A 17388-nucleotide genomic window follows, 5' to 3' on the forward strand; every position below is an offset into this window, starting at 1 on the left:
TTTAAAATTTACAATAATACACAATTACTAACCTTCTTAACGTCTTTTCAGAAACTGCTTAAGACTCAGTAAGAAAAATTCCAAATCTTTGTACAAAAGTATAAAAAGATGTTGCTACAGAATATTTGTAATAGAAACTTAGATTTAACCTAACATAACCTCAGTGTGCCAAGACGATTGAGAACTGCCACCCCATAGCCTGCAATGTAATAGACAAGCTTCAGACAGTTAAACTGCACAGAAGTTAAATTTAGGAAAATAAAAAAGAAATTTCTTCCCTATTAAAGCCCCTCCCCCCCAAAAAAACCCCTGAATTAAAAAAATAGCAAGTTTACAGGTTTTACTTTTCATATGACCTCGGTTTAAGAATATGAACAGTTACTACTCTTTCTTTGAAATTAGATGTAAAAAAATAATTACTTTCATAGTAGTATGCTGTTAGCTTTACTTTAGGGCATTGAGCTCTTTAGGTTTTTACTGTTTGTCAAAGCAACAAAAATAAGATACTCATGACTCAAACTAAACATATCTAGGTAGTATCTAAGTTTCAAATAACTCAAATAACTTCCCAAGCCATAAAGAGAAATAAAAAAAAAACCAAAAAAAACCCACAAACAAACAACAACAACAACAAAAAAAAAAAACAAACAAAAAACACAAAACAACAACAACAACACAAAAAAACGAGGTAAAACAAACATTCAACATCACTGATTTTTTTTTTAGATTGGTTCAGGGGCAGACTGGGGAGGGGAAAGGGTATATAACTTCAATACTTGAACCAATGACACTTTGCCAATAATACTTCACATCTGGGCTACAAGAATGCAGCCAAATACAAGAAAGAGACCATGCACAGAAAAGCAAAGCTGTTTTTACTGCCAGGGCCAGGCTGACATGGTTGCAATGAGTTGCATGGTTGCAAGCCAGAGCTTTAGATCAAAACCTGTATCTTGAAATGTCTGAGAATGGTTTTTTCTGTTTTGGATGTGTAAGCAAATGATAACTGAGTTTTGACAAGAACGGGCAGAGTCAAACTGGAAAAAAAACAGGGCAAGGGGGAGGGAAGTAATCAATGTTACAACAGCTCTCATGTATAAGCTGAAGTGCTTTGTGGAATCCTGACCTCAATGAACAATAGTGTATCAAGCATTTATATGATAATACCTAGTATTTCTCTTATTTCCCCTTTCTTGTTTCAGTCCTTGGGATGAATCTTCCTTGAAGATTTCCTCAAAGATGCATAACGAAGACCAGCTGTCTGAATTTCTCCTGCTTCCTGCAGGTCTGCCAGGATGGCACGAAGACTCAAGTGCCTAGGCAATTAAATGCTACCCTGAATATTTAGATTCACAGCACCTCTTATGCCAGCAAGAAAAACACAGCACTAAACATAAACCAAACTTTTTCATAAGCGGTTGCTTAAATGAATACTGACAACTTTAGACACAAGGTCTGTGCTTATAATTAGAACACTGATCTTGCATAGTCACTTCAGAGAAAGAAACTGCCCCAAATCCCCAAACAGAACTATTCTGTTTTCTTGCATAGAAATGTTTCTTCTGTAGATTTTAGTACAACTCAGCTGCCAAGGCTAACTGCACACTCCCACCAAGAGAAGTGGGTCCATTCCTTTGTCCTTCCCTCTTCTTTGCCACTGGGGCCTTACACAGCCAGTTAACATAGCAGCAAACTACTGCTGTCAGATTAGGTTTTGCCTGTTTAGCAGGCTGAACTGGCTCAGTGACACATTCCTCAAGTAGCAGGCCAAGCACAAAGGAGGGCACAGGCATATCTCCCTCTGTAGGAAGCTGCCAGCCGTCACCTACTCCTCTGCCAGGCTTCACAGCAGCCCAGCCACTCCCAACAGGGGGTTAGGATGGGGAGCCCCATGTTCTTTACTTTACTCAGTGGACAGGTTGGCACTTATTAGTGGCACTTACAGCAAAGGTAGTCTTACTGTAATACATAAATTGCTATTTTAAAGTTAAGTATGCTGAAAACTCAGTTTTCATTCCAAATTAGGCGTGAAAGCAATCAGCACCTTTCACTTCCAATGTTTCATCTCAGTTGCCTCCCTGAGAAATAAGCATTCTATGTCCCATATTTTTAAGGAAGGGTGTGTCGAAGAAAAAAACCTAGTCACTGACAACATAGTGATTAACTCCCCAAAAAAATAAATTCATGTAGACAAAAAGGTCATAACCAGCAACTCCAATTCTAGCATCTTCCTATCTGAATATGCAATCTCAACACTCTTCTTAAAAAAGTGTTGAGAAATTTCACAGGATTTCAGCTGGGTTTCAGCAGCCCTGCTTCCCCTCTTCATCATACAGCAGGACTAATGCTGCCCTATTACATAAGGCTGTTTTTTTTTTTAAGGCTTTTGTAATGGCTTAGGAGTGCTTTCCAGTAACGAATTATATAATTTATATGTCAGTCAGTTATTCACTCTCATTTCTTTACACAGTGATTTATCCCACAGTACCACGTTGCGAATTTTCAGATTTTTAGAAGCATCAGAAGAACACCTTGTCTTTTAGGCTAGAGAGGAATGAAACCAAAAATAATGTTCCAACTTAATTATGCAGTCAGCAGGTCCCCTGAAACTCTATTACAGAAGGGCTTTATCTTAGTGACCAGGTACTCTTAAGCAGGGCCCGTGGTTCTTACTCCAGTGCTTATATGATGGTTTGCTCTGCTCTAAATAGTGGACCCCTCTACAGTCCATGAGTCTTTTGGAGAAGACAGTCGAATTCTTTCATTAATGTAACTAACATTTTCCACAGAATACTGCTATTAAACAGACATTATGCTACAAGGTGGCGTAAGTTCACAGCATGTTACCAAACATACTGTGTCGCCCAGACAGAGCAAGACATTCTTTACAGTCTGAAATGACTGAAAAGGTAAATTTCATGGTCATTCTAGTCCATGTACTAACTGATTGGCTCTATAGCTAGAAAGCTCACCAGTCAATTGCAATGTTTTTATTCAGGTTGAGTCTCCATTCATACAGTTTTTCTGTTTGGTTTCTCCCCGTTTTCTTTTTTTGTTGTTGTTTGAGGGGGGTTGTGGGTTTTGGTGTTTTGTTTTTGGTTTGTTTTTTTGTGTTTTTTTTGTGGTTTTTTTTGGTTTTTTTATTGGGTTTTTTTGTTTTGTTTTGTTTTGGGTTTGTTTTGGTTTGTTTTGGGTTTTTTTCTGGTTTGAGGAATGGGCTGTGTGAGCTTTATTAACATAGTATGAATATGAAACATACTTCCAAGCAGTGCAAAAATTGTGGTGTAGTTAGTTGTTGTCCATGATTTATTAAATTTTTTCTTCAACAGTGACCCACAATCAGTAGTATAATACTGAGTGGAACGAGGAATATAGCCTTTGACATAGCTATTTATCACTGCTAATACTGTTAGATTTTAACATATTTAATAGTAACAGTCTAGGCTTAATTTTTATCTCCATTCTCTTTTCTTTGCTAAACTATTAAAACAGCGAGTTCACTCTTAAACTATAACAATTTACTCTTATGGTGATTACACAAGCATATGTTTAATACATCTTTGGGTTTTAATCATTTCACTCCCTCCTAAAATAATTCCATTCTCTCCAAACTTACTCAGTCGTAACAAACCTATTTGTAAACAAACAACCTGAACAACAGCTCAAGACAGATGGAAAGTATCAGGGCAAGATACTAATGCAAATTAAATTAACTAACTTCTACTTTAAAAATAAATGAAATGTTGTTATAAACAATACAGAAAACTCAAAATTTGCCACTGAGTAGAGAACTGATAATTAATATTGGCTAACAAACTAAAGCTGAGGCCTTGAAAGCACTCAGAACTGATGCCTCAAATAGCCTCAGCATACATGCTTCCCTTATATTTATGACTGAAACCTTGCATGCAGTCTCTAATTACACTTTTATTGCAGCAGTTGCACCAAATCCTTGCTACAATTATAAGGGATTTGACACATCCAAGCTACCACCTAGATAACTCAAAGTGTGACCACTGTTCCAAACCTTCTTTACAACCAATTTCATGCAACAATTCTAGTGATTATAATGACTGCAGAATGAGGAGTATCCAGCATGTTCTCAAGGGTAGATTAAAATGTAGTAATAGTCTCGCCACTTAGACTGTATAGCTGGGTGCCAGCCTAGCACTGATATTCAACAGCTCTTGAGAATACAGCTGATAATATATTAGGGAAGCCTTTCCTACAGTAATGATGGATATTCAGAATCAGTATCCCTCTTTATCTCTCTGGTGACATCAATCTAGTGATTTAAAAAAATCAACCAAACAAAAAAGACCAATATAACCAACAAAAAACCCAGCCTTTACACCTTTCATACGTAATGAGCTGAAATCTACAATTTTTTTAGTTAATTTAAAATACCATACACTTCCATCAGCTCTTTATATAGTATCTGCATAATACATTTAAAATAAAACCCTTGTGAAATTATTGAAATAAATAATTTCTGTAAAGGAGTAATTATGGAAATTCTGTCTGCTTTCTAAATTGTAAAAAAAAAGTGTAATAAAATCCCTGTTCATTACATCAACACAAAAGAAAGTGAAAGCTATTCATAATTTTTATTCAAAGTCAAATATCATAATATTTACATATATACTGGTTTTAGGAGAAAACGTCTAAATATGCATCCTTCAAGATCCCATTCAATTAGCAGTCCTACAACTGCTGTTTAGGACATGATATCATCCTTTAAAAAAGACATCCGGTTTCACATACTTTTTAAATCTCACAGATTCTGGTAAAATGTACAAAAATGTAGTTTTTAAAAAGCTCATTAAATATAGTGAATTTGCTGACATCTTCATTTGCATCATTTTGAGTTAAACTGAGCGTGCAAACCAAGATCTATTATTAACCAAATTATCACATCTCTATCGCAAGTCACCATAATATGAAAAATTAAGGCTTACAAAAACTTACAAGTTCCACTTTTTCAACACAGTGCCACATGGGTAGATCTAGCCATTTGCCTCAGCTACCCAAGATATTACTGAGTAGAGAAGTGTTATGAATAAATACAGATTAAAAGAACCAAACAGAACGTCATTATAGTATAAAGGTGCAGAAGCAAAGCAAATCCTTGATGGGTTAATGAAGTCTGAAGGTATCTAACAGCAAGCAGGTTCTAATACATTCCAGTACATTATTAGAGACATGCAAAAGTTATTAAAATAATTAACTGCTTCTACTCTTCAGAAGACAAGTTCCAAGGTTCTTTTGTTAAAATGTCTATTATATACATTTTCAGATTGCATGCTTATCTGCCCACACAAAGTCAATTAATTAATGTACTTCTGAATTACAAATGCTGAAGACGGTAAGACTGGGTAAAAAAGGTCATTATGTGCATGCCTTTCTTATGTTCTACAGTGGTTTCATCCACCTTCGAAAGTAAGACAGCACTGCACGCGAATTGAGGACAAGAGTAATTCCACACTTTGCTAACATCCTAGACAGAAAGGTAAATTCCTTCATTCTAAATGTTCCCTGTGCTTCAGGAAAGCACAAAGCATAATAATTTTCTTCAAAATGCATTTCCAACAAATTACAAAGATGTACTGCCAACTAACAGGTGCTGACCTCCCACTTCCAGATCTGGCTGCTTTTTTCCCCATCCTGTCCCTTCTCAAAATGGCACCTCTATTTATTTGGGTCAATACAGCTTATTAACTAGGAAGTTTTTTTATCCCACCGAACTATTCTCTCACATTAACTGATCAAAGTCTAGCTTCTTTCCTGTTTCCACTGTAACCCTCTAACATGGACTAGAACATTTTTTTCCACCTCCCAAAAGAGAAGTTGACTGAAAGACTCCAATACGTGCAATCCTCTATTGTTATGAAACAATGCAAATTGTCTGGTTTTATTCACGATAAGGAATAGAAAGGTCCAAAAAATTTCAGCAAAAGAGATGGACAATTCTTCCTGTACTTCCAATACAGCCCTTAGAGGATGTGGTATCTTCAGAAGAAAATCAACATGAGCTCTCAGAAATGTCCCTAGCAGAGAAATAATCAGGTTTATTACTAGTACTTAAAAGCTTGTTAAAATGTCCTTAGAAAGAATGCCAGAGAGATGATTTGAATACCAGCATTTGGAGGTAGAAAACAGTAGACACAGATTTTTTTTTTAGAAAGAAAATCACTATGATGGGCCACTGAAAACAATTTACATTTTGAAGACAGGTTCAAAAGAAAAAACTTCAGCAACTATTGTCACAAAAATCTTACCAATATTAAACTTGCATATTTTTGCAGTTAGATATTGCAACAGTGTATAACTCATGGGAAGCCTGTCAATAATCAATAGGAACTTAACTATCATTTTCCTCACATAGAATTATACAAAGCCATTTAGGGAAGGGGCTGAGATTCTTTTTCAACCAGAGTCTCCTCAAATAATAGGTGATTTGCAAAAACTTACTGGAATGTTTACAAGAAGTAAAACATTTACTTGCCTCTACCTCCAAAACTGCTGGATCATGGCTGTCTCTGCTGTTAAAGGAGACCTGAAAAGCAAAAAAACATTGGGCTTGTGCCCTATTTTGCTTCCTTAAGATGTTTGAGAGGCATGAAAAGTTGGAATAAGGGTTTGTTTGTGTGTGTGGGGGGGAGGTGTTAAGTTTTTCCCCCCCCTGTGATGAATATAAATTATCTCTTCTTTTTACTTGAGACTGAAATTTCAAAAAGCCGTAATACAAGACAATCTAGTTAAGGAAAAACACTGTAAAAGTCGATAGAGTGTAAGTCACAGAAGAAAGAACAAACCTCATTTTTTTTTCTCCTCACCCCTACTTCCTTTAAGTTCTCCTTCGTTTAAATGATGAATAACACAAAAATCCCTTTCCAGAGTGAAGTATTCTTGCACTACCACTACTAGTGGTAGTGGTGATTTGCACACATATTTATGATTTAACATTATGCTTGCTAAGGAAAAAAAAAAGAGGGGAAAAATTCAACTAGAAATTTGATTGAGTTTGCATTTTAAAATTCTAAGATAAAATGCAATAGACTAGGAGAAAAACTCAAGTCCCTTTCAGGGACTCTTTATGTTTCAAAACAGAAAAATAAGTAGGAAAATAACTGTTAGAAGTTGTCTGCTAATGGAAAAGAGAGAAAAACCCACAAGCTGGCTAGCTATACAAGGGAGGAAAAACGTGACTTCCCTTTCCACTACTTACATGGCCTGTAAGGCGGTTTGCACGTATGCTATAGTGATGCAGTTATAAAAGCAGCTGTAATGTTTTTTCCTAAAAAAATAGAATATTACATCTTATAGCTCAAGGCTAATTTAAAAGTAACATAAAATTAAAAGTCAAATTTATACCAGATGCAAATTAGCAAGGAAGATAGTTTATTTTAACTAATGCCCATTACTGTTGGGGCAACTAAACTAGCTCATTAATTTTAAGCGAGATGGGATGGTACCATATAATCCATTCAAAAAATTGTTCAAAGCCCTTTCTCTCTTCCTTCCACCCACACTTCAACTATGTATTTACTATATAAGAAAAAGGAAAGTCAAATTTATTTACTTTTTGTAAAAAGGGAAATTAAAGATGTTGCTTATGAAAAATGTGCAATCATCAAGAGAAGCAAAAGCATGATGCCTAAAAATGAGAAAAATATAACCAAAGTACATCCTTAGAACACTATTTAAACATAACATAAATTCTCATAAACTTTCTATCACAGAAAAACTACACTCAACCAGTACAGGATTATATAGCCAATGTTTTAAGTCAAGTCTGTGAACTGGCTGAAGTTCCTCATCACTCATGTTCGTACACGGAATGTGATCTTGTTGAAATGCTAAACCAATATTAGACAAGTCAAACACCTGAACATCTTTACCTTAGGTCTATTACTCAACTCAAATCTCTATTTCCAACAATTATAATGTTACTTCTCCAGCTGCAACAGCCAAAAGGCACCAATTCAAACAACACTGGCACTTAATTAAATGCTCCAGTGGCATAATTCAAAGGGGGGTTACTTTGGTTTGTAGTATTTTGGGACGGTTGGTTTGTGTTTGGGGTGGGTTTTTAGTATTCTTTGGTGGGTTTTTTTTGGTTGGTTGGGATGGAAGGTTTTTGGTTGGTTGGAAGGAGGCATGCTTGGCGTTTTGATTTTTTTCCCCTCCATATATGAAACTATAAAGAGGGAATGGAATTAAATAGAAAAAAAAAAAAAAAGGAAAGAAAAAAAGGAACATTTCAAAAAAGGAATTACAAAAAATCAAAATTAAGAAAATCAAGTTTAGTTCAGAAGAGAGACTTAGAGATCTAGAAAGCATCAGATTCCAGAATCATACACAAGACTGAACTAAACCTACAGAAAAGAAGAAAAAAAAAAACAAAACACAAATTATACTAATTTCTCCTTCTGTTGAACAAGAATTGTTTTCATCAAAACCTTCCTACTCTTCTGGGTGAAATTTATGGTGATATAGCAAATGAAGTTGAAGTGAAAACATTTTAATGCAGACATTCATGTATCTCATATATCGAATATGAAGGTGAAGTTTAACTCTGCAAGTTGAGTGTATTTAACAACCAGTTGTCACTGAAAATAGCAGTCCTGACTCTGTTACTTCCACTGAGCTGCCCCTGCTCCTTAGACAATTGTGCAGTAGCCAATGAAGAAACTCACAAACTCAACTGACTCCTGAGGATGAACACGAAACAGTGGGAACAGATGTCCTAAAGCTTTTAATGGGAACTGACCACTAGATCAATCCAAATACAGTGCCATACCACTCACAGAAAACCTTCAATAATTTGCAATGGCAAGAAGATTTCGTCCTTTGAGGACTAGTAATATGATTAGCTTACAGAGCTCAGGCATTACTCCACTTAAAAGTGTGTGAGCCTCTTCAATCCTGCATAATTTGATGAAAACTTAAGTAAAGACACTATGAATTAAATTCTAATTTAAGGATATATGTGTTTTTTTCAATATTCATTATGTCACCTTTATAAAGAAAAGTGTATTTATATTGTGTAGAATTCACTTTAAGTTTACCAAACATATGAATGACACAAAAACATCTTACTTGTTTTTAAAAGAATATTTTTAATACTCTTTTTACTATGCAACACATCCTACACATGCAACATTTCTGCCTATGCAACTACTTCATACAAAGTATTAAATCCCATTTAAATGTTATGGAACAGAAGTGACTGACTGACTTTTGGAAAAAAAAAAATTAAATCAAAGTATCCCAACTACCAGTTTCAGTGCTGTTCTCCACAGGAATCTGAAAGAAATCAATCTGCTGCTGTAATTTATAAACTATGCGTAGACCATATACTCAAAATTCCTGCTGCAAAATCATACAGTCTCACAGGGAAAGGCACTTTTCACAAAAAAGTGCTCGTGTAAGTCAGAAAATCATCAGCAAAAATTGTTTATAGGGGTTTTTTCTCCTCTCTTAGTAAAGCATGTTTTAACTATTTAACAAACTACAGTAATACTCAACTAAAGTAAAAACCAAGTTTTCAGTGCTAGTCATGCTCAGCCAAGCATACACAGTATAACCTTCATATCCTCCCCACCCCACAGCCTGGTCAATAAGATTTATTTCACTTTTTTAAGTAGAATGTCACATTCTTCTAATGAGACAAAAAAGTCTGAAAGTGACTGCAATGAAGTTTTAGTGACTGTCTTAGTACACAACATGCAATTACTTAACACACTAGCATTCAAGCTTCACAAGGCAAGCAAGGCATACACTGCAGTTGCAGTATATGCCAACTAAAAAGTAGGCACAGCATCAGCTATGAAAAAGTTAAAGCAAACTAACAGGATAAAATACACAGACAAATCAGTGGGTGAACAAAAAAAAAAAACCCAACAAAAAAATGAGGGGTCTGAAAGCAAAAATTGATGGTTTTATTTGGGCACTTAAATGTATATAAACTGTTTTAACAACTTGCTCTAACATAATACAACAGGTAGGATTACTAAAAGTTCTAAAATGCTTCCCTAGTTTAGGCAGATGTTACTCCAATTTGTTACTCTGAAGATACCAGCAAATAAAAATCTGATCATCAAATATTACATAAAAATACTACAAAGATTCAAAACCCCAGGCATGCAAACAGTTTTTCCAATATACCTACATAAGTACAGGTACTAAGAAAATGAAGAATTAAACTAAGAAAGAAAGTTTGCACTGTATATATTTACCAAGAGTCCAAAGGGTAGCTCAATTACCTCTGAAGAAGCACGTAACACCCGAAACTCCAGATACAGAAATTACTAGAACAAAGCTCCACAGTGAGCTTTTCATTTTGTGCATTTCAAATATTTCCCTTCCTTAAGGGAATAAGCCTGGGGTTTTTTTTTTGTGGTATGCTGACAAGCACACAGTTCAAGGATACTGAAATCCACTCACTCTGCAAGTTCTGTATGTCCCAGTATTCACTCCCCTCCTCCAAGTAATTACATATCTCTTAACACTATAACCACTGCAACTGCTGGAATGAAGACAGAGTGAACAGACTAGGATTCAAATATATAGTCTGATACATATGAAAAATTTCAGCTGCAGAAAGCAAGAAACTGTTTATCATCACAGAAAATGTAAAAATCACAGATAAATGGGCATATATCAATATGTTTAGGAAGGGAAAAAAATCCTTTTGATACTGTTATCACAATTTTGCGGAGACTTAACACCTTGTTCTCAGTTCCCCCCTGATCCCTTAGGTCTGGTCTTGTTCATCTCATTAAACCTGCTGCAGAACCGCATTTCCTGCTGTCTGTCTAGTACGATTCTGCCTTGCCTCCTTTTCTTTTTCACAGTCCTTGAAGAATCTCAAATTTGTCGTACAGATGAGCATACAGTATGACCAAAGCAACAGTACTTAATGTACACACACACGAAAAGAGAAAATATTCTACACGATTGAAATTTTAGTTCTCTGAGATTAATGTAAACCATACTGGAATCCCAAACTTTTAGCTTGATCCTTACCAACAAGCTATTTTCACTTTAATATATAGGAATGTACGAAGTCCATGATGCATACAAAAAGACACTGATAAAAAAGCCCCAAACACGTAAAATGCAACTTGATTGTAGAATTGTTACAGTTCAGTAGTATACACACACGCTATGTATCTATATTATATCTACATCTACCTATAGATATATTTAGATATATAGATATTCTGTATATCTTGACCATTATCCCTCCTTTTATACTTAAGCTTAACTCCAAGTAATTTTTTCCCCAATTTCAGAGACTTTGACCAGAAGGAATAGTCAGGATTATTTAATCTGGCCTCCTACATATCATAGGCAATTACTTTTCAACAGAAAAGAACTGCTCTGACAGTAATCATTAAAAATTGGTTGAGAGTGCATCCAAGGTTGTCATAACTTGACCACACTATACGTTGAATTAGTTTGTTTCTAAATGGATTCATCACATTTTCTTGATGAGAATTCTCAAACACTCAAAATCTGATTTAAAAAAAAATTCTTAGCTTTGAGGTACATACATACCAAGGGCTAACTAGTAAATTCTCCTTCCTTTCTTTCACAATAAATTTTGAATCTTTACTCCTTAATCACATTCTCAACTGTCCACATGGCTAAGAAAAGGGAGAGAAAGGATAAAGAACATCAATATCATCATTGTTATCTACTTCAAAAAAATCTTACGTAGTTGTGCTCAGAGTGACCTTGTTAGAGACAATACTTCAAATACCAGATGCATGCAAATACATCGTTATGTAGCCAAAAAGTGGAAATACTGATCCTACATAGGCATGATCTGAGCCTGCTAGAAATTATGATTCACTGCGCACATCCGCAATAAAACCAAGTTTTATGACATGCTTTCAGCAGGACTGTTTTCATCAGAGAGAAAAAAAGCATGTTTAGCAGGTGTATATATATTGCAAATGACAAGTACCATCAACTCAGATTATAGGGGGAGATAAGAGGTCTGAATTTTCCTCACGTGCTACATAAACCCTGTCAAAAGGACGCTTAACAAATAATGTTCTTTGGGAGGACTACTTGCAGAAATAAAAGCTCTCAGCTTCTAGATTTTTCATATCCTAAAACTTCTTGGTAGAAGCAATTTAATCTTTTATTCAAAAGTACTGAGATAGTTAAGTTTTTCCTATTTGATCAAGTGTGACTTTACGCAACCATTTTTGTCCAACTTTAATGAAATTAATGAAAAATTGTCCATGAGGTGAGTGCAGAAAATTACCTGATTTGTGAACTCCAGCTGGCATTATAAAAAACCAAACAAACAAAAAAACCACACACACACACACACACACAAAAACAAACAAACAAGAAAACCACAACACCAAAAACACCAAACCAAAACACAAATAAAAAACCACACACCAAAAAACCAACAAAACCCAAATCGTAGACTGGAAAAGAGAATTACCATTCAGTCTTTGACTTTGGAACCTCACTCTACTGCACAATCATAACATGGCAATACCTCCCAAAATGACTGCAAGTCCTAGAAGAATAGTGAAGAACATAAAAGGAAAGAATGCTCATGCAAAAAGGGTCTAGGAGCGAGCAATTGCTAAAGGAGGAAAAGTTCGTTTCTTTTTTCACATTTTAACACTGTAAATAATTTTAATACAGAAGTTTTTTCCTCTCTATGAGAAAATCTGAATATCATAACATGATTTTAAAAATCTGTATATGGAAATAGAAAATTTCTCTAAAAGAAAATATATGAAAGAGTTCCTCAAAAATGTAACTGAAATGAAAAATAAAGGAAATGCTCAAAAAAAATTTAAGGAAATTTTTTTCAAGTGACCAAAGTCAATGAAACATAATCAGAACAATTGAATTTAAACAGAAAAATCTCACCACCTTGTTATATTTGCTTTACAGAGAACAAAAAGTAGAATATGTCCATTTAAGACTATCCATCCTTGAAGATCACAGTCCTCAACTTTTTTTAAGGTTGGGATTTTATACTACATGCATGATAGTCAGAGGAAGCCTTACCAAACTAGCTTCAGTGTTAGAAAAACTATCTGTGGTTGGACAGTGTGGGTTGCAACACTCACCTGTAAAGTGAAATGACTATTCAGTGGGCACTTCTGATCACAGGAAGCCACTTAATCACTGCAGAACCTAATCCTAAATGCATGAGCTAACACAGTTATACTAATACTGTACTGCAGCACTGCTATGCTATGAAATTATTTTGCTAATCTGAATGCATGTCAAATTCACATGCCTTTTTTCTTTTTTACAGTGCAGAAGAAAGAAAACTGGAAGAAAAAAAAAACCACACAGCTAAAGAAACAGAGTTCACTCCCCTTCAAAATGCCAGATCATAAAACATCTTATCAAATTCTTATTTAATGCTTATCACCATTTATTTGCATGAAAGGGGAATTGTGTGGTGAGTAGGAACAAATCTCCATTTACTGACTTTATGAATTACCTAAAGAAAATATAATTAATAATCATGTTCTTAATGAGATACAAATAAATAATTTAATGAAATGTATCACTTCCTACGCCCTGAAAAAATTTACTTCAAAAGAAAAGCAGACTACTTAAGAAACATGCCATTTGTGAGATCTCATCTAAGATGGGCTTTCTACAGTTTTCTTTCTGTGAATCATGATCAATTCATACCATTAAAAACTTTTTTTCCTTAACCTGACTTTTCACCACAGTTTGCCTGCACGCTGTGAGATTACCAAGTTCCACTACAAAATAAAATCTAGCATTCTGCTCTTTAACAATGACACTATGTTTAAGTTTTAAACAAAACAAGAAAACCCTCTGAGTTTCCACCCTGTATGAAGTCTTTTAAGACACTGATTTATCTGTAATGATTTTTGTTTGTGTAAGGTTATATATAAGACTAGTCATTACTGCTAACCATTCAGTATGCGCAGTATGCCTTCTGAACAGACTTTATTAATTGTGCCTAATTACTGCAGGCAACCAATCTTACTCTCTGCATGTGACCTCTATTCACCCAACAGCTGAAGCTCTGAAGTTCTAGTTGAATTACCATGCATTGCCATATCCACTGAGCTCTTCAAAAGAACTTCGTGTACACGCTTTAAAGCTGCTACAGTAATTACTCCTTTTCACTTACTGTTTCATATTTTTGGCCAAATTAGTCTAGCATCAACCATTCAGTTTTCACTCCAGAATAAAGCTGTTCAAGCTTGCTGAACAGACCTTTCAAACTTCATAAGGAAAGCAACCAAGCCATTCCTTAATTTCTGTGGATGAATGAAATAAAAAACATTTAAGCGCTACTCTAACAATTTTATACCCTTTGTTACTGCCTACTGATTTAGTTTGTACATTCTTACTGTTAGAATATTCTTTAGCATTGGTATCTGAAGAAAACAAAATACTACCAAGTCTTCTGTGTTAACTTCCTTGCTTTACTCCTCCTTGTTATTTCTATTTAGATATGCAAAAAATAGATGCTACTTTGAGAAGACTATCTCAGACTGCATTAGGAAACATGCTACAAAGACACAGAGAAACTCAATTTAATTTTAAAATACACTTTTTCTGACATGTAAGATACCATGTCATGATACAGTAAATTTTAAAAAAATAGCGAAATAAGAACCTACACCAACAGATGCTTCCCATAGAGGAATGACATGGAACAGGATAAGCACAGGGCAAGTGTCTCCCAAATTTATAACTTCAGCATTGCAGTTAGGGTTTTGTGGGTTTTTTTTCAATTCTACTATAGCCACTATCATTAAATGGCAAGACTTAAGAGTCACAAAGATTTAAAAAAATAAATAAAATAACCAAAGCCCACCACACACTCACACCAAAAAAGACAAAACTTTACACTGTCCCCAGGTTCAGGAAAAAAAAAAAAAAAAACCCAACCAAAAACCAAACAAAACAAAGCCATCTTCAAACAGCTGAAAATATCCTGTTAATTTTCTTCACCTCACGTCTTCTCCACCAGATAAACGAGGGCATTATCACTGTTTAATACAAGTTTTAATTGAGTACTGTCACTGGTGGGAAGAAAACTGTGGAACCACTACTTTCCATATCAAACAAAGCAGGTAATTAACAGCTATTCTGGCACAATCCCTTATCACCAAAATACACAACACTGTTAAGTTCTCTCAATGCCAATGCTTTGCTCCAACAAAGGAAAGCTGATGTTTCAGGGTCACATTCACTTCTTTAATACACAGGCATAAATTTACTGCTCAGTCAAACACCTATAATTAAACACAAGAAGAATATAATTCTAATATTCAAACAGGCTTGCATATGAGTGGGATATCTCCCCCTCTAAAGATGATTGCCTTTCATTTTTTAGTTTCAAGTAGCTACAGTTCACTTAGTTTTGATTACATAGCAATTAGATATGCAAATAGAGAGATCTAAAAAATGCTTTTTCAAATGTCAGATTGTAAGCAATCAAGCTTATTCTTTTCTCCTGTACGCACAAGCTATTCATTAAATAGCTATTGTCTTAAAAACATTCCGACAGATTGCCTTTATCAGTGTTTAAGAAGCAAATATCTAAGTGCACATTACTCAGAACATAGCTCATCAGGGAATGAAATTGATCTTACAATTAATTTAATATATACATGATAGTGGATAACTAAGTATTATCTTTGGTCATTTTTCATGTTGTTATCAATATCGAAGCTCACTGCATCTTCAAATTAACCAAAACTCACTTGTTTGTATATTTAATGACAAATGTGTTGGTAATAAGCATCACAGGTAAAGTTGTTGAATTGTTGAATATCAATTTTTCACTGTCAATAGAAAAACCATTCAGAATAATTGATTATCAGTAATTTTTTTCATTGTATATTAAAAATATATTCATACAAACAAAGTCATTATGAAATGGTGTGGTTAGTATAATTTTGGCAGGAATAACCATTTTGACACCCTGTCCTTTGTTCTGTTTTTGGAAGGCCCACACATATGTTCTATTACAAGTGCAGACTTAGAGCTTCTTATGTATCTAGACCACATGTATGAGCATGGTTCTTTGTGACACAGTTCCCTGGTCCTCTAGAAGCAGCCCACAGTCTGAGATCCACCGAGTACTGGCTAAAATGGTGGGAAAGGATGTTTGCCAGCAGCTCTAAGAGATCAAAAAAGAACTACTGAAAAATTATATGGACTAGTCTAGAAAATATTGTTACCCATAACTATGGTCTGACAGTTTGAAAGCTTGCTCTTGCAAAACTCTAAAATGCAAGAATAAAATGGGATGGGGGTAGGGGTTGGTTGGTTGTTTCTCTAAAAGATCAGAAAAACACTTCCAAACTAACAGGAGTGGAAAAAAGATCCCTAAAAGCAAGCCTGTGTGTTCGGTGACTCAGCTGTGCAGCAATGTACATTAACAACGGAAGCTGAAAGAGTTCTTTCTTCAGGCTGAGCTTTTAAGCCAGGTAAGTGAAGTAAATAAAATGCTTTCTTAGTTGATTCCATGATCGACAACCACTCTTCAAGATGTCTCTCACAGGAGCATGGATCCTTTTTCAAGGTCAGGAGAGCAGTAAAAATTACAAGAGATGCCTGATTCACAGTTCTGTTCAAAAACCTGAAAAAAATCAGTTTAGTTCTGTAGCCCAGCTGCAGACCCTGAAACATTCTGCCATAAGCTTTTTACAAAAACTGACATTTTTAAGCTAACACGTGAATGTGTGACAAATTCTTTGACATTTTGAGGGTCTTCAAACATGCCTTTTTTTTTTTTTTTCTCTCTTTTAAATGTTCAACATGATTTTCTCTTTCCTTCCTCTCGCCATGTAGGAGTCTTATTTAACCAGCCAGTAGGGCAAAACTAGGCCTGTCAGCCTGCTGTTGCTGCCCATACAATGTTTTTGTTCCTTCTGTTGCTTCTTCCCTAAGGGTCACTATAAACAACTGTTTGAGCAGCAAACATAAGCTGCATATTTGAACTCCTACCCACTACAGCCTAATGTAAAGAATGATATGGCTGAAGCGGACCTGAATATTCCTTCCCAGTGGTGCCCCTGCAAACACTTGCTCATCTATTACATGGCTCCCCAAGGAACATATTGGGAAAATCCTGTACCTACTACTGTGAAACACCAGGATCCAAAAAGCATACTCAAAATGCCAAATTCCTGCCAATTTCTGCATCTGGCAAGACTGGTGATATAGCATTGTCTAATCAAATTCACTATACTTAACATTCTGACTTGCAAAAACAGCCAATTGAAACCGGGTTTAACAGGAACACAAATAATATGCCAAATATGACTCATTTCAAATTGTTACACGTTATTCTACCTGTTAGACTCCCCCACTATAAGTCATGAAACATGGACT

The 17388-nt window shown here is 35.2% G+C and overlaps 1 protein-coding gene across 9 annotated transcripts in view; it reads right to left on the reverse strand.

The window, feature by feature from the left end:
* The window catches only part of QKI (QKI, KH domain containing RNA binding), a 153733-nt gene that overhangs the window by 62861 nt on the left and 73484 nt on the right, over nucleotides 1-17388 (reverse strand). For 4 of the 9 annotated variants that reach the window (XM_050314246.1, XM_050314245.1, XM_050314244.1 and 1 more), the window contains exon 4: nucleotides 6506-6556. The exons of the other annotated variants lie outside the window; for them this stretch is intronic. In XM_050314246.1, the coding sequence (XP_050170203.1) occupies nucleotides 6506-6556 (51 nt within the window). The remainder of the gene's footprint in view (nucleotides 1-6505; nucleotides 6557-17388) is intronic. 9 annotated transcript variants of the gene reach the window in all.

Source organism: Myiozetetes cayanensis, unplaced genomic scaffold (assembly GCF_022539395.1).
Source record: "Myiozetetes cayanensis isolate MyiCay16 unplaced genomic scaffold, myiCay2020 scf2-11, whole genome shotgun sequence".
Classification (NCBI taxonomy): Eukaryota; Metazoa; Chordata; class Aves; order Passeriformes; family Tyrannidae; genus Myiozetetes; species Myiozetetes cayanensis.